This window comes from Erinaceus europaeus, chromosome X, assembly GCF_950295315.1.
Source record: "Erinaceus europaeus chromosome X, mEriEur2.1, whole genome shotgun sequence".
Taxonomy (NCBI): Eukaryota; Metazoa; Chordata; class Mammalia; order Eulipotyphla; family Erinaceidae; genus Erinaceus; species Erinaceus europaeus.
This window is the reverse complement of record NC_080185.1, coordinates 82,194,087-82,218,525: the sequence shown is the minus strand read 5'-3', so window position 1 is coordinate 82,218,525 and position 24,439 is coordinate 82,194,087. Positions and strand designations below refer to the sequence as shown.

General features: G+C 40.1%; 1 protein-coding gene and 1 long non-coding RNA gene across 3 annotated transcripts in view; both read left to right on the top strand.

The window, feature by feature from the left end:
* The window catches only part of LOC132535856 (uncharacterized), a 442,232-nt gene that overhangs the window by 216,809 nt on the left and 200,984 nt on the right, over nucleotides 1–24,439 (top strand). The window lies entirely within an intron of this gene.
* Nucleotides 1–24,439, top strand: part of MSN (moesin) — a 161,431-nt gene that overhangs the window by 61,542 nt on the left and 75,450 nt on the right. For both annotated transcript variants that reach the window (XM_007537006.3, XM_060183300.1), the window contains exon 2: nucleotides 9,357–9,440. In XM_007537006.3, the coding sequence (XP_007537068.2) occupies nucleotides 9,357–9,440 (84 nt within the window). The remainder of the gene's footprint in view (nucleotides 1–9,356; nucleotides 9,441–24,439) is intronic.

Below are 24,439 nucleotides of genomic sequence, written 5' to 3'. Positions count from 1 at the left end.
TACTATTGTGTCTTGGCATTGGCTGTTTGGGATTCAGTAGTTTTGGTTTCCATTCAGCTTTCTCAATATCTGTATTTTGACCAATGCCCAAATGTGGAAAGTTTTCTGCAATAATGTCTTTAATATGCTCTATTTTCCTCACTCTCTCTTCATTCTCAGGCACTACAATAACTTTCTCATTTTTTCTTCTGACGAAATCTGCTATTTCACAGATAACTGCTTCATTTTTCATAAACATTTCTTCTTCAGTAGTTTTACACAGTGAGAGTATGTTATTCTGTTATTCTTCCATCGAGCTGATTTATTCTGGATACAAGGCCTTTTAGACTGATTCAAGTATTTCTTTTTGGAGTTCTCTTTATAAATTTTTTAGGTCTTTGGTGAAGAGATCTCTGAATTTCATAATTTGCATTTGTATGTTATTGTTGTATTCTTGAATTGCTTTTATAATGAGCTTTCTGAATTCAAACCCAGACTTTTTTTCCAAGTCCTCATGATGGACGTTGTGTTCTTTTTAAATTGTTTTTTAGTTTTATAAAATATCTTTATTGGGTGATTAATGTTTTACATTCAACAGTAAATACAATAGTTTGTACATAACACTTTGCCCCGACCAGCTGGGTGGTGAACAGGGGCTAGGAACCTAAAAGACCTGGAATGACAGGGACAAGAGACACAAAAGAATGACAGCAAGACAAGTTTCTGATCAAGCTGCAAAATTTTATTGTGTTCACAGGCATTTTAAGGCTTTGGGGAAGGGGGAGCATAGGGGGAAGGGGGAGGCAGAGATGCTGGAGGGTCCCTTGCAACTATTTCTGTTAAACTATATCTATGTGGTATGTCACTATAACTATATGGTATGTCACTTAGTTTCTGGCAAACATCCTTCCTACGGGAATTAGAAACTTATCTCAAGGGCTTCTGTTGTTTCAAGGATTAGGTTCTATCAAGCAGAGAAATGGCTCCTGGCATATCCTCCCTTCGTTATAATTTAACTTGAGGCAGGCAATGGGGGTGAGGAGCAGAGACCTTAACAGCAGGATTGGAGGGCATAACCAGAGGGGTGAAGTATTGACCCTATTCCTCCCGCGGGGTGAGTGCAAAACCAATCTTCCCGCATCTTATAAGGCTCTTGCTGTCTTTTTGGGGAGGGGAGACAAAGCCACGGTTTCTAGGGAAACAGTTTTTGTTGCTGACACCAACCTCCATGCAAATCAGGTTTGCTTCACGGGGGACTCAGAGGCGGACGATAGTGTCCTCCCCCTGCAGTGCTTTGCCTTGCACCCCTTACTGGTGTCCTTGCCCTGCCAAGGTTGGATGTCTCGATGCATAATTCTGAGTTTTATGCCATCTGAAAGGGAGGTCTGTCATCCTCAGGTTTAGCCAGGCCTCTATCAGCCAAATCAAGTCTGTGATAATGTATTTGCAAAGGTTTTGATGCCAAGGAGTCAATCTACCGTTTTATAAAATCAGTAATCTTATTAAAAATAAAGGGTTCTAAGGTAATCATTAACAAAAGACTAATCAAGGGTCTCATAAGGGGCTCTGTAGTGACTCAAGACTATTTGTGGTGGAGTCTATAACCTGTTGTAATTTGTCAGAAAATTCATGGGAGGCATATATAGAGTGTCCTAGCGTGCCACCAGCAAGTCTAAGGGAAGCAGTCAGTGGATGTGATGTCCAGGGGAAGAAACACAGCACGTCTGGTCAGGTCAGCACCAACTGATGAAATTTTTCTTCTTCATAGAGGGTCAGCTGTGGAACAAGCAAAACTGGGAGGCAAGGACCAGGTAGAGAAGGATTGACATGAAAATATAGTATGGTGTTGTACCAAAACACAGAGGAGGTGCATACACATTAGGTGAGGTTCCTTGAACATGAGGAATATTTTGAGAAAAGTGAGCAGTCAATAAACATGCAAAGATGAAGTCAGCAGTGGTAGATCAGCAGAAAGAGAAGACTTGCATAGGCTGGTGAGGTTAGCTGGAGTATATACTGCCATGGCATCCTTTGTGGTAAGGACTTGCCAACAGGGACTCTGTGGATTTTGCAAGAGCAATAATGTCATCCACCATAATAAAAGGAAAACAAACATGGACATCCAGTGTTGAAAAAGAGAAAAAGAATATGTCTCTGTGACTGGAAAAGTGGGTGGCTTTGTCAATGAGATACAATAAATGGACAATTTGAATTTTTGTAAATATTAAAAAGGTTTAGTATGTTACTTCATTGACACTTTAGCCAACTGAATACTGGGGGGTGCATTCCCCTTCTTTTTTCATTAATTAAGCTTAAGGGTTTTAGTTTTTTTTTTGTTTGTTTGAGCTGTAGCCCACATAAATTTAGAAAAAATATCAACTGAGAAAAAAATGTTTTTGTTTACTAAACATGGGCAGGTGACTTACATCAATCTGCCAGAGAGCATTGGCTTTTATCAATGGAGATTAATCTTAAAAGTCTGAATAGCAGGATCTTAATTAAACAATGCAGGAGCCAGTAAAGTGCTCTCACTATGGAAGGTCAAGAATTACAATTTTAAGAGGCTTGTAAAAAATGAGAAAAATTTTAGGATATGAGTGACTTTAGGAGTCATCACACACCCATAAATAAAAAATGAAAAATGTTTAGTTTTAAATCTTACCATATGAGCAGTCAGTTCTTCATGTGCAGATGTACCTATAATATTTACTTAGGGAGAGAACTTGTACCAAGTTAATTGATGATCTAATGGTTAGTATTGGCTTGAGGTTTTTTCATATGATTTTAGAAGGCTCTTTATTAGAATATACCAATATTTTATAGAAAGTCAATACCTAATGTGTTGACATGATAAAATTTTTACCATTTTTTAGCATTATTTTAAACTGATTATACAGTTTAAGCACACTATTATACCTTTCGTTTACTAAGATCTTTACTCATCACAAGGCTATCATGAGTAAGCATAGATATAAAACTCTTAATAGATTTTGCTCTTTAGAACTCTAATATGGCAACTTAAAAGGCTAAAATAAACCTCATAGTTTAAATGTTCAAAATACTAATTTTGTTAAATCAGGATTTGCCAAAACATATCTTCTATCAGACCAAAAACACCATTTGTCAAGAATAAATCTCTGACAGAGTCTTAAAACAAACCAGATAATTTTTAAAAGCAGAAAGATATAAAGAGGAAAACCAGAGCAAAAGCCTCTGGCATGTAAATAATTAACATAACCATTGTGTTATCTTTTACTAACCGAAACCAGTCTTAAACAATTTTAAGTAAAATGTTAAACTTTGTTTGTTAGGATCTTTGTTTATCACAAAGCTATCACACCCTTAGGGCAGCTATGAACAAGGGTGGGTACACAACTTAATTGTTCTTTCACTTTGATTTGGATAGGTAACTTAAAAAGCTAAGATAAACCTCATAGCTGAAATGTTTAAAATAAATTTTTACTGTTAACATTTCTTTTAGATGACCATTTTACACTAAATAATTTTGTTGAATCACATCTGTCAAATTAAAATTTTTTATCAGGCCAGGAATATCATGTTTAACCCTTTTTTTCTTGGCAAGGCCACTGCTCTACACTGATTGGGTTATTAGAAAGCCAGTTGAAGCATGGAATTAACAAATTAACAAACAGTCGCAGTTGGTATTGGGGTGCTGGTAATATTTACAATTCTCACAAGAGTGAGAGAGACTGTAGAGGCATTTTGCCATGCCTAGACATCTCAGAAAATCTTTTAACTAATGAATTGATGCTGAGATTAGCTATGAGAAAGACGAAACTGTCTTATATTTTACTCTGGTAAAGGTGTGCCAACTCTGAGTCGGGATCTTTAAAACCACATTTAGCTTAACTAAATCTTATTTAAAAATTAAAACAACCTTTAGTTACTTAGGGGTTAACACACATTAATGAAAACAAGGTTAGCAGACAGACTTAAAACATACATTTTTGGTGAAAAGCGGCTTTCGGGTTTCTAACTCACAGCCACCCAGGAGGGGCATTTCTGGCTAAGAATGATTGACTGAAGTGTTTGCCAATCTGTGGAGCAGTAGCTCTGTGCTGTGATTGGCTGTGCTGGCAGAACAGGTGGGCTTAGTTTACCGCCGTGCAGAGAAAAATCTTTGAAATTTTTTTTTTTCTGGGCTAAGGTACATTTTACAGTTTTAAAGAAGCAAATCATTAAATTTCTATCAAAAGTGTGTACTGGTTCTCTGATTAATAGCTTTTAAGTTAAAGAGAACGTCTTGTTTGATTGATTTCATTTTTTCTTTAAGGAATAGCTTGTTAGCCAGATAAGATCTCACTCAGAACTGGTTTAACGCTTTCTGAGAGTAGAGGGAAAAAGCTGGATCTTTTTGGCTGGATAATTTTAAAATAATGCCAAATCAAGAGCCCACAGTTCTTTAACTAATTGTAAATGCTATCATTTTTTTTCTACTCATTTTCTAAGGGAAGCTGTTTTTTGTGCTAGTTGCGGGGGGTCTTCAGGGTTTTCTATTTCTATAGAAGCTTCATGTGCAGGGTCAGTTTGAGTCTGGCTCTGAGTAACAGGGAAAGCCAAAACTGGTTTTGATTTGGATGGTTTAGTTTTAGTTTTAGGGATTGGGCTTAGGTTTTTTGGTGAGGCTAAAAATGTAAGTTCTTCTTTAACTGCAGCTATTTCTTTCATTAATTGAAGCTGCTCTTTCGGGTCAGCAAGGACCTTGCAGAGGGTGGAAATTTCTGTAGGGGCTCCTGAGCATGCCCGCCTAACAGAAGGATTGTCAAGGAGAGGGTCAGGCTGGAGAGCCGGGGCATAAGTGTTGGGAGGGGGATTAAAGGGAGGAGGACACCAATCGGGATTGTGGTATTTGGCAGCCTCTTTTTCTAGCAAAGCCTCATCCTCCATGGGAAGTGCTTCAGGAGAGGGGGGATTTTGTAAAACTGGATAGAGGCGGGGGAAAGAATGCTGGGTTTCATTCTCATGTGAATTAGCAATAGGAGGGTCAGTGGAGGGAACTTTAATGGGTGAGGTGGAACCTGTAGGGAGGGGGACAGGGCTTTTACTTTCATCAGGTGCTGGGAGGCTTTTATTTTGACTGGGTACTGGGGGATCAAGATCAATAATCACAGAAGTGCATGGGGATGGGGTCTTTGTCCTGGACGGCGGACGTGAAAGTTGCCGGAGGACCTTTTCACCCTCTGTAATAAGGTTTTTAATATCAGGGTGATTATTATAAATTTTTAAGATATCATTAATTAAATTCCAGTAACAAAAGGCAGAAACAGGTACACGTTCAGGACCAAAAGACTGATAGTGATCATTAAGACAGTCACCAATTCTCCTCCAACATTTCTCATCTATAGTGCCTTCCTGGGGGAACTAGGGGCAAATATTTCCAATATAGTCTAAAAACTTCTTTAATTCTTTCTTTTTAACCCTAGTTCCTCCTGTCTTGAGAGACTCCTTGAGTCCTTTAATGAATAAATCTTGTTTGCTAAATTCAATGTCCCATGGTTTTGCTTACCTCAGCCGCTGTGACACTCCTCCAGATGCGACTCCCAGTCAGGTAGTTCCGTGGCGATCTCTGCTAGTCTTTGTGTTACCCCCTCAGCCGCGATGACTCAGTGAATTCGGAAAGGCCTATCCTCTCGATCAGCGGAGTTCCTAGGTCCAGAAGGCTTCTTTGCCCCACGTCCGGGTGCCAGAGTGCCCCGACCAGCGGGGCGGTGAACAGGGGCTAGGAACCTAAAAGACCTGGAATGACAGGGACAAGAGACACAAAAGAACAACAGCAAGACAAGTTTCTGATCAAGCTGCAAAATTTTATTGTGTTCACAGGCATTTTAAGGCTTTGGGGAAGGGGAAGCATAGGGGGAAGGGGGAGGCAGAGATGCTGGAGGGTCCCTTGCAACTATTTCTGTTTAACTGTAACTATGTGGTATGTCACTATAACTATTTCTGTTAAACTATAACTATGTGGTATGTCACTTAGTTTCTGGCAAACATCCTTCCTACGGGAATTAGAAACTTATCTCAAGGGCTTCTGTTGTTTCAAGGATTAGGTTCTATCAAGCAGAGAAATGGCTCCTGGCAACACTTCTCAGTTTTCCACATAACAGTACAATCCCCACTAGGTCCTCTGTCATTCTTTTTGGACCTGTACTCCTCCCCCAACCCCAGAGTCTTTTACTTTGGTGCATTACACCAACTCCAGTGCAGGCTATACTTGTGTTTTCTCTTCTGATCTTGGTTTTCAACTTCTGCCTGAGAGTGAGATCATCCCATATTCATTCTTCTGTTTCTGACTTATTTCACTTAACACGATTTCTTCAAGCTCCATCCAAGATGGGCTGAAAACAGTGAAGTCACTGCTTTTAATAGCTGAATACTATTCCACTGTGTATATATACCACAACTTGCTCAGCCACTCATCTGTTGTTGGACACCTGGGTTGCTTCCAGGTTTTGGCTATTACAAACTGTGCTGCTAAAAGCATAGGTATACACAGATCTTTTTGGATGGGTGTGTTGGGTTCCTTAAGATATATCCCCAGGAGAAGAACTGTAGGATCATAGGGTATTTCTAGTCTTCTGAGAGTTCTCCAGACTGCTCCTCACAGAGGTTGGACCACCGGCAGTGCAGGAGGGTTCCTTTGACCTCACAACTTCTCCAGCATTTGTTGCTAATACCTTTTCTGATGGATGGTATTCTTTTTTTTGTATTTTGTATTATTTTTATTTTTTATTTTTATTTATTTATTTATTTAAGAAAGGATTAATTAACAAAACCATAGGGTAGGAGGGGTACAATTCCACACAATTCCCACCACCCAATCTCCATTTCCCATCCCCTCCCCTGATAGCATTCTCTATCCCTCTGGGAGCATGGACCCAGGGTCATTGTGGGTTGTGGAAGGTAGAAGTTCTGGCTTCTGTAATTGCTTCCCCGCTGAACATGGGCGTTGACTGGTCGGTCCATACTCCCAGTCTGCCTCTCTCTTTCCCTAGTAGGGTGGGTCACTGGGGAAGCGGAGGTAGGGTCTTCAGTCTAGGGAAGCCTGGCCGGCATCCTGATGACATCTGAAACCTGGTGACTGAAAAGAGAGTTAACATACGAAGCCAAACAAATTGTTGAGCAATCATGGACCCAAAGCTTGGAATAGTGGAGAGGAAATGATGGATAGTATTCTTACAGGAGTGAAGTGGTATCTCATTTTTGAAAATATTTATTTATTTCCTTTTGTTGCCCTTGTTGTTTTGTTGTTATTATTGTTGGATAGGACAGAGAGAAATGGAGAGAGGTGGGGAAGACAGAGGGGGAGAGAAAGATAGACGCCTGCAGCCCTGCTTCACTGCTTGTGAAGTGACTCCCCTACAGGTGGGGAGCCGGGGGCTGAACCAGGATCCTTATGCTGGTCCTTGCTCTTTGTGGTATCTCATTGGTGTCTTTGTTTGAATTTCTATGACAATCAAAAACTTGGTGCATATTTTTGTGTGTTTCTCTTCTGTGGTCAATATTCTGTCCAGGACATTGCTTTCTTGTCCATGTTTAAGTTGAGTGTGGTTTCTGCTGTTCAACCAGCAGGTGGTACCTTGGTTGTATTATTTATATGTGGTGGTGTGGTGGGGGCAGGGAGAATATTTCCTATTACTCAGATCTAATTAGGGGAAACCCACAGTGGGCGATAGGAATTCTAATGCCTTTGGTTCAGGGCCTAACTGTGTTTACTTCCTGTTACTCAGATCTAGTTAGGGGAGACCCACAGTGGGTGATAGGAATTCTAATGCCTTTGGTTCAGGGCCCAACTGCCTTTGATTGCTTCAGACTGCACTCTGGCTTCTGGCCATCTTGTGTTGCAGTCTCTGCAAGTTACACACTGTTGCCTGCCACTGGGTGGGGGTTGAGTCCACTTTTCAGTATTACTCTGCTGTCTACAGCTTCTACTATGCTCCTGATCTGAGATGGCTGGTGGGGATTTGAGATGGGGGCAGTCTGCTGCCCTGTGCCGCAGACTCAGTTTTTTCCATGTAGTTTCCACTTCACTCCTGTAAGAATATCATCCATCAGAAAAGGTATTAGCAACAAATGCTGGAGAAGTTGTGAGGTCAAAGGAACCAAGTTGTGAGGTCAAAGGAACCCTCCTGCACTGCTGGTGGTCCAACCTCTGTGAAGAGCAGTCTGGAGAACTCTCAGAAGGCTAGAAATGGACCTACCCTATGATCCTACAATTCTTCTCCTAGGGACATATCCTAAGGAGCCCAACACACCCATCCAAAAAGATCTGTGTATATCTTTGTGTATCCAAAAAGATCTGTGTACCTGCACTTGAGTATGGCTTTGTCTGATTGACACAGTGGTGTCTGCAGGAATAGCTCCAGATTTGAGCTGTCTCTGCCACTACAGTGTTCTCCTCCACCCCTTTCCATGTAGCCATTTACACATATTTGACACTCATTGAGTTTTCTTAAACTTATAGGGTGTAATGTGAAGTTATGGGTATTCTTTTCTTTCTTTCTGTTTTATCTGATTTCTTCCTGACATTTTTCTTCATAGCCATGCCCCTAATTATCTCTACACTTATTTCTGATAAAAATTCTTACTTTTTATACTTGGGAAGACCAATAAAACATAAGTAAAGGATGAATTGAATGTTAATATATAGAAGCATAAATATCAGCACTAAAATTGTCCTGGAGGCCCCCTACTCCCTATTTCTGCCTTTGTACAAATATGGAGCACTAAGACCTAGGGAGACAGTAAATCTTTTCCAAAGTTGTACAGAATTAGAAATTAAATACAATGCTAGGGTTGAAACTGAGTATTTTTACTCTGTCCTTAATTTGCCTCTGTAGAAAACAGTGGTACAGATAATCCGGCTCATAGATTAGCAAAAGGGAAAGAAATCTGTGTCCTCGAGTTTACTGGTGTAGGTAGTAAAGGCTTTCTGGAGGAAGTATTGCCAACATTTGCTTCTGCTTTTCAGTAAGCATATTTACATTTATTGATTTGATTCTTGGTAAGCATTATTCTGTGACATTTCCCCCCTTCTGTCACCACGTCAAGGAAATTTTTTTCACATAGAGACAGAGAAGGGGGAGGCTACTATAATACTCAGTTTTCCTCCAATTGGGTGATCCTCTAACTTGGGTGGCATGCATGACAAAGCAGACACACTAGCTTGGTCAGCTATCTTGCTGACCCTGTGATTTAAAAAAAAAAAAACTTTGTTAAACAGGTTAGGAACTGGGACTAGGTTGTTTCCCACCAATCAACTCTCTCTAAGTTTTTCATGTTCTTAACATTATAGTTCTCTTCTCAGTGGTTGAAGAGAACCCAGTTAGACAATTAACTTTCTTATTTTGATCCCATTCTAGATCAATGTGCGTGTGACTACAATGGATGCAGAACTGGAGTTTGCTATTCAGCCCAATACCACTGGCAAGCAGCTATTTGACCAGGTAATGGAGGGACTTTTTGCTCCTTAACTTCTTGCACTTCTCCCAGTAATTTCCACCACAGAGTTTATTTGGATATCTTATTTTACTTTCCCTCCAAAATAGGTCAACATAAGGGCTTAATATCAGTGGAACCAAAGATTGACTTTGGAAGCTTACATTCCTGATAATTCTGATATAATTGGATCCCTAGTACTGAAATGGAACAATATAGAGTAAATGGGGTTAGTTTCTCTTAGATTCTCTAAAAATATTAGTGCTCTAAATGTTCACTTCAATTATGAAAGATAATAGCTTCAATTAAGAAGCTATTCTCTGCTGCTTTTAAAGATAAAGCTCAGAAATTAAGTTATTTACTTCATCTCATTGATCTCTGCCTGAGACTTGAACTCTGCATTCTCTTCATTGCACCACATGACTTTTATCTTTTTTTTTCTATTGCTTCCTAGTAAAAAGAAACCAAATTACTCTCCCTAATGTAGTGTGGTCTATGTATATTTTCCAGAAAGGAATATCGGGTGTTAGGTTATCATTAAGTGTGATGAATCCAATAGTAATTTACTTATTTCCTGCAAACATGCCATGCAAATAATGGTGGAGTGTCCATTCTCACCACACACTGAAGGGGTATTCCTTCCTGTGAATCACCATTATCAGAAATATGTTATATATTGATAATATTTCAACCAAGTGGGGGGTCACATAATCTTTTAGCATTTAAAGACTCTCTAGTAGTCAGCAAAATGTGCTATGACCAGACCATCAATAAAAATTAAGATTTAATTTCCAGAAGCTAGAATACTTCAAGATGGAACTTATTTTATCCCTCTCCCCCAAGTTTCTGGTGAGATGGAGGACTGATACTGTCCAAGATGTTGGGAACACATGCTACCTAGACAGATTTTTTTTCAGACCCTCTTACTTACCTTTCTCTGTGGTCCACTGAATGATTCAAGTGTCTGAGAACTTCCTCAAAGTTGGGAAATGGAAGGAAAAGATAAATTTAAAAACTCTTGTATTCAAATGATATAATTCTATTTCTGAGAATTATCTTGATAAGCGGAAAGAAAAACAAAAATAAACAAACAAAATAAATAAAATGAAAATATTGTATTGGGATTTTCTTCTGTTTAGATCTCAATGGGAAAAAAAAGAAATTGTGGCTAGAAATCCTAAGACAACTTGGGCATACCTTCAGAATCCATGACACTGTCTGGTAGTGTGATAAAATTGTCTATGACTAATACAGATGAGAATTGACATTTTTTAAGGTTTGTTACTTGCCAGTAACAAGAATTCAGTATATCATATCCTAACTAATTAAAAAGCACTACAAGTGGATAAATTAGTTCTGGCACTATCTTACAAGTGAGGGAACAAAAAACTTCATTTTATTTCATTGAGAGAGATAGACAAATACATAGAGTGAACAGAATAATACTCAGCTCTTGTCGTTAAAGTTTCGGGGGCTGCAGCTGGCCGGGCTAGCGTTGCGGCGGTAGAGAGACTCGAGGATACACAGCTGGGCCGAGAAGCTGCAGTTTAATCTTTATTCATGAATGGGCAAATCACCACACCATGTGCTTCCCTATCATTCTCCCTGGCGGCAGAGAGAGACCCTTAAACTAACCACCACACAGAATTCTCCTGCATCCTTCTCCTCACGCTGCGGTGCCAAGAACTCGGGAACTCTGTAGGGGTTCCCTTGGGGCGGGGACAAGCGGGCCGCGAAACTAGCAGGGGCCAAACCAATTTTTCTGGCGGGGGTAGAGCTAGACCGAACCAATGTAAAGCATACAACTAGCTCTGGCTTATAGTATGGTGGATTGAACCTATGACAGTGGAGCTTCAAGCATGAAATTCTATTTTCATAGCTATTATACTATGTCTCCCACCCCCAAACCTTCATTTTTCTACTTACTTAGGGAAAGTACTGTTAAAGCTCTTTTAAATGGTATTTTCATTAAAAAAATCATCTAATACCTAACTCAGTGGCTTTTTCTGAATCTTAAAAGTATATATTTATATTTCACCTATTACCCAAATAATTTATTGTGGTTGTTTATTAGGATATATAAGATCTAAGAGAATATAGGATATAGGTGAAGGAAAACAAGAAAATACGAATAGGAAATTGAGATTTATATGAATGATCTGTCACATGGTAGAGTTCTAATAAATGGTATGTCCCAAGTGCCATAACAGTTCTTATCTTATGTATCACCTAAAGTTGGGAGATAGGATTGATCATGGTCACAGCAAGTTTAATTTTAGTTGAAACATGTTTCTTCTATAGAATTTATTTTATTTTGTATGGTGAAAGATAATAATTTGGTAGTTGATTTTGTGCAAGTATTTATTAGGAATACTTGATAGCCTACAGGGAAGATAAAGAACATAAGAGGGATTAACAGCTACTATGCTTCACCTCAGGGATTGAGATAACATTGAAAAAACTTTTACTTTCCACAGCTGTGAACTCTTTAAGTACCTTACTCAGACACAAATCAGTCTAGGCAAATAAGATTATTATATTGAAAAGTACTGAGAGAAGGACCTCATAACATACTATATAAAATGGTTAACTCAAAAAGAAACATTGCAGAAATGAACCATGACAAAAGCCCTGATAAAAGCCTCCCAAGAGTAGAAGCACATAAGAATGAGGACAACATCCAAACACTAATTGAGGCATTAGTCACAGGAGTGAGGAAAGCTTTTCAAAGTAATATAATAAGAAATGGGGGAACAGCAAATAATGCTCTGAAAGAAAACACTATTTCGAGGTAATTAGAGAGCTGAAAGGTGAAATAGCTGAGCTAAGAGCACAGCTAGTGGAACAAACTAATACAGTATGGGAACAGGGTAACAAATAGTTGAGCTATAGAAAACAACAGAGGGGAGAGAGAATAGAATAAATGAGGCAGAAAATACAATTAGCAAGATCAAGGGTGAATTAGAGAAAACTGTGAAAAAAGTAAGATCTCAAAAGGTTATTAAGAGATAGTGAAAACAACAACAGCGACAAGTGGGATGACTTCAAAAGAAGTAATACACATATTTTATTGGCTTACCAGAGAAAGGAAAAGAGGGAGGGGAAGAAAACATTCTACAGGACATAATAGATGAGAACTTTCCTCGTCTAGACAACATAAATGTTCAAGAAGCTCAGAGGGTCCCAAACAGAATTAACCCAGACTTAAGGACATGAAGACACATCATATTTAGTATGAAAAGGAATAAGGATAAAGAAAAGAGCCTGAATGCTGCAAAAGAAAACAGTCACCTACAGAGGAAACCCCATTTCTCTACATAAACACTAAAGGCCCAAAGAGAATGGCAAGATATCTACTGAGTGCTCAGTGAGACAGGCTTTCATCCAAGGCTGCTGTATCCTGCTAGACTGTCATTCAGACTAGATGGAGGCATAAAAATCTTCTCAGATAAGCAACAGTCGAAGGAATCAACTATCACCAAGCCTGCCCTGAAAGAAGTTCTGAAAGGTCTCCTATAAAAAAATCAGATCACCCTGGTTCAAGACCCTGGCTCCCCACCAGCAGGGGAGTCGCTTCACAAGCAGTGAAGCAGGTCTGCAGGTGTCTGTCTTCCTCTCCACCTCTCTGGCTTCTCCTCCTCTCTCCATTTCCCTCTGTCCTATCCAACAACAATGACAATAATAACTACAACTATAAACCAACAAGGGCAACAAAAGGGAGTAAATAAGTAAACAAATATTTTAAAAAATCAGATCACCATAAACATGCCATATATCAGAACACTCTAAAAACCTACAATAATGGTGATAAAATATCTTCACCCTACAATATCAGTAAATCTCAATGACTTGAACTTACCTATTAAAAAGCTCAGAGTATGTGGTCTGAGAGGTGGCGCAGTGAATAAGGCTTTGGGCTCTCAAGCATGAGGTCTCAAGTTCAGTCCCCGACAGTACATGTACCAGAGTGATGTCTGATTCTTCCTCTCTCTCCTATCATTCCTCATGAATAAATAAATAAAATCTTTAAAAAAAATAAAAAGCACAGAGTAGGAAGATGAATCAGAAAACACAACCCAATTATATGTTGTTTGCAGGAGTCTCACTAACTCAACAAGACAAACACAGACTCAAAGTGAAAGCATAGAAAACCATCATACAAGCCAGTGGACCAAGAAAAAATTCCGGGAACAGCTATTCTCATATTTGACAAAACAGACCTTAAAATAAATAAAATTTAAAAAGATAGGGACAGACATTACTTTGTGCTCAGAGGATCAGTCAATCAAGACAACTTAATGATTATTAACATATATGCACCCAATGAAAGGCCATCTAAATACATCACATATCTATCGAAAGAGCTACAGCAGTATATTAACAGCAACACAGAAATATTAGGGGGTTTCAATACCCCACTCTCTACAGATCATCCAGGCAGAAAATCAATAAAGAAACAAGGGAGCTAAATGAAGAGATAGATAAATTAGAAGTATTGGACATTTCTATAGACAGTAACTCCAAGAAACTGCAACATAATCTATTCAATTCCACATGGGTAATTCTCAAGAATAGACCATATGGTAGGCCACAAAGACAGTGTCAATAAATTCAAGAGGTTTGAAATTGTCCCAAGCATCTTCTCAGGCCACAGTGGAATTAAATTAACACTTAACAGAATAGACTTTCAAGATAAATGGCATTTGAAGTAGGAATCTGTAGCCAACAGTTAGCAGCTGTAGCCATTTTAGTATTGATACACAGCAAAAAACAGGCTCAGTCTGAAAAGGCAGAGAAAAATCTTGTTGGAAACTAAAACTGTTTAGCCGGCCCAGCCTGTAGCAAGGATTGCTGGAGATCAAAGTACAATCTGAAAATAGGCAGCAAAAACTTATTCTGTCTAAACCTACCCGAGGTTAATGGAAGACTCCACAACAACATATAAACGACATAGTCACATCAACACCTTCTGACTTAACAGCAGAAACCATGCTTAGCTAAAACATGTGAAAAATTCAACTGTACTAACTTAGAAAGATTTGAAAAAAAAGTCTGAGTTTGAATTTGGAAAGCTATTATGAAGGCAATTCAAGACTCTAACCATAGCATACAGATACAAATTCAGGATGTCAGAGATCATTTCACCAAAGAGCTGCAAAACACACAGAGAAAACTATTAACAGAGCTACAAGATATGTTGGGCAATTTGGATACATTTGAGAGTTACATAAGAGACCTAAGAAGTAGAATAAAACTGATTGAGGAGAAAGGATGATAGAGGACCTAGTGGGGGTTGTATTGTTATATGGAAAACTGGCAAATGTTATGTATGTAGAAACTATTGTATTTAATGTAAAACATTAATTAATGTAAAGCATTAATTCCCCAATAAAGAAACTAAAAAAACTGATTGAGAAGAAAATATCAGATCAAATCACCACACTGCATATAAAGCTGTTGGAGTGGAAAGGTTCATGAAAAATGAACCTTATTAGTTCTATTCTATTGATCAACTCATTTAGAATTGGAATTACTTTGCTTCATTTCTACATGGACTCTTTTCAGCAATTCTTGAAAGACAGGATTGTTGGTAGTGAATTTCTTCATTTTCTGTATATTTGGGAAGATTTTAGTTTCTCCTTCACACTTGAAGAATAATTTGGCAGGATACAGTATTCGCTGGCAATTCTTACTTTTCAATACTGTGAATATGTCATTCCACACGCTTCATGCCTCTGCAATCTGTGATGAGATATCTGATGAAAGCAGTCAGATTCTTCCTTTCCCTGGCAGTCTTCAATATTATTTTAAATACTGGATAGTTTTTCTATGACGTATTGTGATGTGGGCTGTTTTTATATCTAGGAATGTGGATGTTCATTCAGCTCCTTGAATGTTTATGTTTTGAATGTTGCCCATTTATGGAAGACATTCTGCTATAATTTCTTTGAATATGCTCTCTGTTCCTCTCTCCTTTTCATCTGCAGGCATCTCAATAATTCTTACATTCATTTTTCTGATAGAGTATGCTGTTTCACAGAAAAAAAAGAACTAGTAACACAAACAATAGCAAAAGGAGAAAGCAAATACATAGACAAAGGGAGGAAAACTGGACAGAATGATATGAACAATGTTGGTGATCCAAGGCCAACTCTCAAAGACCTAGCCAGTAGGCCAGAAGTTTTAAAATCCCAATATCTCCCTTACCTTGGATGGAACCTGAAAAAATATGGGAATTCTGGGTGAGTATCAGAAAGGGAGAACACAGAGTGAATCTTAGGCTGGGGGTGGTGTACTCCCTAAAGCAAGGGAATATAGGGAAAGATTAGAACAGAGGCAATTTTTTTGGGGGGGTTGGGTTCCTAGGTTGGGGGAGTGAGTGTTTTACTGACACCCATCACTCAAAGCTAGGAAATTATGCCCATGTGTTGACAGCTGTGCTCCCAATAAAATGAGAAAACACACAAATTAACTTGAGAAACAAATACCAAAAATCGTCTTCTGGACTTTAGACAACTATGGGGGCACACAGACCTTCAGTAGAGGTGGTAGCAATTTACATTGACTATGTAAATTTACATGGCTGTCAAATTATTACCTCTTAAATCTTACAATTTGTAAAAAATTGTTAAATCACTAATTAAAAAAGAAGATAAATTAATAATCAACATACTAAAAAAGTTAGCAGAACAGCTTGGTGAAATTGAAAGTGCACATAATAGAATTTTGTTTTTTTTTGTTTTTTATTTTTTAAATATTTATTTATTCCCTTTTGTTGCCCTTGTTGTTTTATTGTTGTAGTTATTATTGTTGTTGTCACTGTTGGATAGGACAGAGAGAAATGGAGAGAGGAGGTGAAGACAGAGAGGAGGAGAGAAAGATAGACACCTGCAGACCTGCTTCACCGCCTGTGAAGCAACTCCCCAGCAGGTGGGGAGCCGGCGTTCGAACCGGGATCCTTATGCCGCTGGTCCTTGTGCTTTGCTCCACCTGCACTTAACCCGCTGCGCTACAGCCCGATTCCCCACATAATAGAATTTTAAAATCTTGGAAACTATGACTGGGCTCTGCCATTTCATGAGAGCTCACAAAATATTAATCCTGTCTTCAGTTTCCTCATCTACAGCACGTCTAACTGATCTCAAAGATCTACCTGTCTTTCAAAAATTATCTCCCACATTTACTTTTTTCCCCTCCCTCCCTTCCTTCCTTCTTTCCTTCCTTTTTTGCTTCCAAGGTTGTCGCTGGGGCTCAGTGCCAGCACAATGAATCCACTGAACTTGTGGTCATTTTTTTTCTTACATTTTTTATAGAACAGAGAGAAATTGAAAGAGGAGGAGGAGATAGGAAGAGACAAAGACCTGCTTCACTACTTGTGAAGCGACCCCCCCCCCCCGCAGGTAGGAAGCCAGGGGCTTGAATGTGAATCCGTGTGTGGGTCCTTGCACTTGGTACTATGTTTGCTTAACCTGGTTCTCCACCACCCATTGCCCATTTATTTATTTTTTTCCCAGAGCACTTACCAGATCTGGCTTATGGTGGTGTGGAGGATTGAACCTGGTTGAATGTTGGAGCTCCAGGCATGAGAGTCTGTGTATAAACATTATGCTATCTCAACTGTTGTTAAAATTCGGAGGCTCCAGCTGGCCAGGCTAGCTTCACGGGCGGGTAACAGAGACGACCAGAGACATACGGCTGGGCAGGGAAGCTGTATTTCTTTATTCAGGAACAACGATTCATAAACTAAGACAAACTAATCACCAAACAGAACTCTGCTGTCTCTTTGCGGTGTTGCTTACTTACATTCTCTCTTACTCTGGAACTCAGGAACCCTCTTGGGGTTCCTAGGGGCTGGGCCAAGCGGGCCCACGAAACTAGCAGGACTGATCCAATTCTCTTGGCAGGGGAGAACTAGAACAACCCAATGTAAAGCATACAACAATTCCCCCTTTTCTTTTTAACTAAATGACTACAGTATCAAGGGTGTGAGGTGAACAGAAACCTATATGGTACAGGCATTTTTTTAAAAAAAGAAACTGGCACAAACATGGAGAAACATGTAAGCAAGTAACAAGAATCAGTGTGCTGCCAAGGGAAGGCCTGAGGGGGCCTTTTTTGCCTCTGTGGGCAAAACTTTATCAGCTTAAAAAAAACATTTCTTGCCTCTGGGGGGCGTACTTGTCTTGACGGACATTTTCATGAGGGTGGGGAATGGCCTAGAGTCCCAGAGGCAGCTGGATGCAATTTACTTACTATGAAACAAATCTTGTTATTAGCATATCCACAGCACAATCTAATGTTCTAATAGAGAAGGAATTTGAGACTTTTACATATCAACAACGTCTTTTTAACCTTTTGTTACACCCATTCAAGATGGAGTCACACCCTAGTTGTGCGCAGGAAAGGAAACCTCAGGCATGAGAATAATTAGCATAGCCATTGTGCGATCTACCATTTCTAATAGAGAAGGTAATGGAGAGTTTTACATATCAAAAAGTCTATTTAGCCTTTTGTTTAGACCAACTTAGTTAAAATGTATTGCTTGTTAACTAATTTTACCTCAGACTTTAAATGTAATCTTATCTTTATGAGAATTACGTTGAAAACCTTTTTCATTTAACTTTGTCTAGTAAGAATTTAGCCTTAAAGTTACTGTTTGCCAAACTTTAAACACACACATAAACATGGTCATTAATACACAAGGAGAGAAACCTTTGTTACGAAGACATGTCATTTTAAACACGAATTTAAATCTGTACTGTCTTAGTTGTTGGGGGGGTGCGTTGTCCAGTGGTGGTCTCTTGGGCAGCTTCACTTGTAGGAATTGTAGGTTGCGATCTCTGTACAAATCTCTGCGTACTCCAGCTTGTCTGTCTTCAGACCGGACCGGCAGCTGGAGATCTCCTATGCCCAGTTTCGGCAGGGAGCCCGGGGGTCTGGGAGGTCCAGGATCGTTCCAGAATTCATAGCATGAGGGCGGGCAGGCCAGTCTTGTAGAAGGCATGGGCCGAGGTGCCCAGGGGTGGCGGCCATGATAAGCTGCTGCGGCCCTACCCCATGGCCCTGCCATGTCTGCTGCCCTGCTCGCAGTGGCCGAGCAGCGTGGAGGGGTCACACGTCCAGTGCCCTGCGCCATGCGGTGGAGAGCCTGCTCCTGTGGGCTGGCCTGCGTGCTGGCATTAGGCTCCTGCGTGGTGGCATCGGGCTCCTGCGTGTTGGCATCGGGCTCTAGCGTGTTGGCATCGGGCTCCTGCGTGGTGGCATCGGGCTCCTGCATGCTGGCATTGGGCTCCTGCATGCTGGCGTCAGCCTCCTGTGGGCTGTGGGGCTGCGGGCGCGGTGCGCGGGGTTGTCTGGGTGCAGCCGGCTGGCTGGCTGTTTAACCAGGTGGAAACAGCAGCTCTGCGCCTCGCCTCCCGCCCGCTGGCTATTCCCGCTGGCTGTTCTGAGTTTGCCCGAGCGAGTGGAAACCACAGAGTGGTCCAGAGATAAATGTTCCAGAAACAGCAAAACAGTCTCGTGAAGAAAGAGCAGAGGCCTTTGGAGATCTCTTCACAAGCAGAAGAGAAGGCCATAGTACATAGGTAGCCAAATTGTCTTTACTTATCTGAGAGATGTGCAGGTCAGCCCCACGTTGGGCACCATATATTGTTAAAATTCGGAGGCTCCAGCTGGCCGGCTAGCTTCACGGGCGGGTAACAGAGACAACCAGAGACATACGGCTGGGCAGGGAAGCTGTATTTCTTTATTCAGGAACAACGATTCATAAACTAAGACAAACTAATCACCAAACAGAACTCTGCTGTCTCTTTGCGGCGTTGCAAGCACTCTCTCTTACTCTGGAACTCAGGAACCCTCTCGGGGTTCCTAGGGGCCGGGCCAAGCGGGCCCGCGAAAGTAGCAGGACTGATCCAATTCCCTTGGCGGGGGAGAACTAGAACAACCCAATGTAAAGCATACAACACTCCACCACTCTGATACTTATTTCTGTATTTTGTATTTTTTTCCTTTCTCATGTTTAACCTCACCACTTAGATTTTAGGTGGACCTTTTACAAAAAAAGGGAAGAAAGTTAGTAGTTGACATATGCTGAAATGCGAGGAGGTGAAAACCACTTGTCAGGGAGAATATTTATTCCTAAACAGACCTTTTTGTAACAAAAGGAAGAAGCTATTCATATTATAGGCAAACAATTGAGTCCTTTACTTTTGGCAGCAGTATCATAAGAGGAAAGGCTGGGAGCCGGATGGTGCCCTACATGGTACTAGGCTCAAGGGTATGTGCAAATACCTGGATTCAGGCCCTCGATCCCCACCTGCAGCCGAAACTCTTTGTGAGTGTTGAAGCAGATCTGCAGATGTCTGTCTTTCTCTCCCTCTCTGTTGCCCCATTCTCTCTCAATTTATCTCTGTCCTATAAAAAGGAAAACAAAACAAAGAAAAAAAAGTGTCCAGTTGTGGTGGGTTCATATTTCCAGCACCAAGCCCCAGTGACTAGAGGCAAAAGAAAAAGAGAGAAGCTGGGCAGAGGACCCCACCAATGTGTCCTGGAGCTCCACTTCCCCAGAGCTCTGCCCCACTAGGGAAGGAGAGAGGCAGGCTGGGAGTATGTATTGGAATGTCAACATCCATGTTCAGCAGGGAAGCAATTACAGAAGCCAGACTTTCCACCTTCTGCACCCCATAATGACCCTGGTTCCATACTCCCACGTGGTTAAAGAATGGGAAAGCTATCGTGAGGAGATGGGATATGGACTTCTGGTGGTGGGAATTGTACCCCTCTTATCCTGTGATCTCATTAGTGTTTCCATTTTATAAATAAATAAATTGATTAATTAAAAAGAAAAGAAAAAGAGGGAAGGTTGTTAGCCAGTGTGTGAATTTTATGGCTGTACTGAGAAGCTGAGGCTCCTTTGGCCTCTACCCAAATTCTTACCAGAGCCATCGTTCTAAACCTCACTTTTCTCAATAAAAAAGGTGTTATCTCCAGGTCTCAACACTGGTGGCTTTATTCATTTTCATTGGAGGGAGGACATCTATGGAGCATAATGAAGAGTTTATTTGAGGTCAATGTGGGAGAAGTCCTTAAACAAAGATATAATTTAACTTTCAGACCATTACAAGATATAATCACTCTTCATTAGTTTTGGCTTGCTTTGTGCACTATAGGTTTGGCTCTGGACAAAACCCAGATGGTAGAGAGCCCCACACAAATTGTTATGCTAGTTTTGAAAGCCACTGATTCCCAATGAAAATGTTTAAGAGATGTGAGATCTTTCACACAGTCTAGAGAAAAGAAAAAAAGGAAAACAGCAATTCATAGTTCCCCTTCCAGAAGACCAATCTGGTTTTGAAAAATACTGACCTTGTACTAGCCAGGATTAGGAACTTTACTTTTCATGAGGTTCCTGTTTATCAGAGGGAAAAAAAGAATGCACTCTAGGTTACATCGTAAGTTGTAATACCAAAATTAAAAATACAACTATTTTTTTCTTTTTTTTATTTAAGAAAGGATTAATTAACAAAACCATAGGGTAGGAGGGGTACAACTCCACACAATTCCCACCACCTGATCTCCATATCCCACCCCCTCCCCTGATAGCTTTCCCATTCTCTATCCCTCTGGGAGCATGGACCCAGGGTCATTGTGGGTTGCAGAAGGTAGAAGGTCTGGCTTCTGTAATTGCTTCCCCGCTGAACATGGGCATTGACTGGTCGGTCCATACTCCCAGTCTGCCTCTCTCTTTCCCTAGTAGGGTGTGTCTCTGGGGAAGCGGAGCTCCAGGGCACATTGGTGGAGTCTTCAGTCCAGGGAAGCCTGGCCGGCATCCTGACGACATCTGGAACCTGGTGACTGAAAAGAGAGTTAACATATGAAGCCAAATAAATTGTTGAGCAATCATGGACCCAAAGCTTGGAATAGTGGAGAGGAAGTGTTAGGGGGGTACTCACTGCAAACTCTAGTGTACTTCTGCTTTCAGGTATATATTTTGCAGTAGTTTACGGATACGTGTGCACATATGCTCTCTCTCACAGAAACTGGTGTATATCTAGGTTTTGGGACTTTGTTAGATGGTGAACCACCTGAGATGGAATTAGAGTATACTATGAAAGGAAAGGTCTCACCCGAGTAATGAAGCTGAAGGGTTGTCATTCCACACGTGAAGTCTCTGGACACAGTCTGAAGTGAAGCATGTTGAGGTGGCCATCGTGTTGGTTAGGTTGTGATTGGCAGATGCAATATTATTTGATATGGATTGGGAGAAGCATACGGGAAAGTGGGCCCTATCCAAGGGTTCCAGGACTGGGGGAAGTAGAGGCTCTATAGTGGAGATGTGAGGTTCCTGCTGTCTTAGGGTTCAAAAAGACACTCGATAGTTAATGTTATCATCACATTATTTGGTAATTGGGTTAACTTTGAAAAGTCCTTTTGTTAGGGTTTGCTGTACAGTACCCAGTATCTTGTATATAGCTGTGCTATTGGTTGCTTCTGATCTAATTGATCTAGGCTTTTGAGAGAGTCTGAATATCAATTACACAGCCTATATATTGAAAAGATTCAGTTTGTGTTTTGAAAAACTTCGAGACTTACAATTAATTTTCCCCCTCTCGTATTAATTAGTGATTTATATGACTACATTTTACTAGGAGTGTACATAAACACCATTCCCACCACCAAAAGACTATGTCCCATCCCACCCACCCACCCCCATCCCCCACCGGCCCAGGAAGCTGCATGTCTACCCCTCATCACAGGGTTTTTACTTTGGTGCCCTACTTACAATTTGGTCAGGTCCTACTTTTAGTTTCCCTTTCAGATCTTCTTACTCAACTTTTGTTGATGAGTGGGATCATCCCATACTCATCTTTATCTTTCTGATTTAGCTCACTTAACATAATTCCTTCTAGCTCTGTCCAAGATGGGTCAGAGAAGGTGGGTTCATTGTTCTTGATAGCTGCATAGTATTCCATTGTGTATATATACCACAGCTTTCTCAGCCACTCATAAAAATACAACTATTTGTACCAAGCTATACTTGGTATTAATGGAACAGGCTTGGAGAAGACTCAAGAGATATATTCCGTAATCTTGAAATATCTGTAGGAAGATGAGAATAATCATATTCTGTCAGGTTAAGGGGTCCCGTAGTTTAACAAACACAAGGAAAAAGATGTAAAGATCTGAACTCAGACATGGAAGTGAGCACCTGGCCCTCTTAGAGACCAAAGTAAGTCTGGTTGGGAATCTTCAAAGGTGTATGTTCACATTTTTGCGGGGGGGTGGGGGGGGAAGGAGGAGGAGTGGATAAGCTCTAACTTTATGAGGAATATAAGAGGAAATTCACTTTGTCTGACATTTGAAGCTCATCATTCAAGGAAGTTCAGATAGTCTAATTGGGGTTTAAGGGAAAGAAGCCAAACTTCTTAGGTGGAATAAAAAAATAAAAAAAAACTTAGAAACCTAGCAGTTTGACCACAGGAAGCTGTCTGGGGAGGAAGTACCCCCCATGGCACCAACAATAAATAAAGGAGAGATAATAAGAGGAAGCCTTAACTTGAGGAGACTTGGTGGGAAAGGGAAGTGGGGCACACAGTTCCTCCCATTTACTATTGTTTCTTCTTTTAAATGCACTCACAGCTAAAAAGGGAGAAAACATATTTTGCTACAGTGAATTCTGTCACTTATCCTCACTTTTAAAGCCGAAGGCTCTTTGGAAGGTACTTGATGACCTAGATGCCACATGAATTGTATTTTGAGAGCCTTTTAACTTTTCCAGATGTAAATTCAAGCTCTGTTATTGTTCTTTTCATCTCTTATCAAGAGTTTAAGTTCTAGAAGAGAGGTGAAATAACAAATATTCATTAATTTGTTTAATGGTTAATTCATATTTTACTATGTACTTTGACTATACTAATAGTTAAGTATTAATTATTAGCATACTGAACAAAGATATTATGAAAATTTGATTCAATGCTATCTGAAGTTTTGTTTCCAGAAGAATCTCAATATATTTCAAACACTATTTCTGCTCTTACACATCTTGAATTTTTATCTATTGAAACATAGAAAATTACGTTCAGTTCACCTCCCACATAGACAGAAAGAGCCTCTCTTTGGTTGTGTGTAGGGGTGGCATATAGACAGTGAAATTAGGAGTCAGTCTTGGTTTCAAATTATGGCCTGCGTCTGTGGTTCATTAGGACATTACTTTCCTAGTGAAATAGTAAGCACACAATTTTTTAAAAAGAACTTATTTAATAAATTAAATGTCTAGTTCATAACTATCATCCTAATGTTAGTTGTTCATATTAAATAATAAATAGGTAGGTGGAAATTGTCCTGGTTGTTCAGAATAAGAAGCCATAGAATAAAGATGACTGGGGTTGGGTGGTGGTGAACCCAGTAGAAAATACATGTTACCATGGGGGAGGACTAGGTTATAAGACATTGGTCCCCTTCTTCAGAATGGGCTAGTTTAACAAACAAGTGGTGGAGTAACATGCACCTCTTTCTCTCACCCTGTTTCCACAGCTCACACCTCTCCTTCTCCCCCTCCCCATTCCCCCATCAAAAAAGGAGAAAAAATGGCCACCAAGAGTAGAAAGTCAGTGACTCAACACCCTGGTGGCAAAATAAATAATCAGAATTGGTGAAATAGATCACTTGGATTGTGCACTGTTTACCATGTGCATAACCCAGATTTGATTTCTACCACCACTGCATTGAAGAAAACTTAAGTGCTGTGGTTTCTTTCACTTTCTCTGTCTTCTCTAATGAATAAGTACATAAATAAATCAGAAAAATTTTAGAGTTCAGTAAATTATATAGGATATATGTTTCAAAGGAAACATCCTTTTTTTCTTTCATGTTTTTTTTTTAAAATAACTAATCACCTTATTACAATAGCAGCATATTCATCTTATAAATGAACTTAGCCTTAAAGATGGGGAATATACCTCTCTAAGGACAAATAGCTGGAAAGTGGAATAGTTCTTGAAACAAGTCA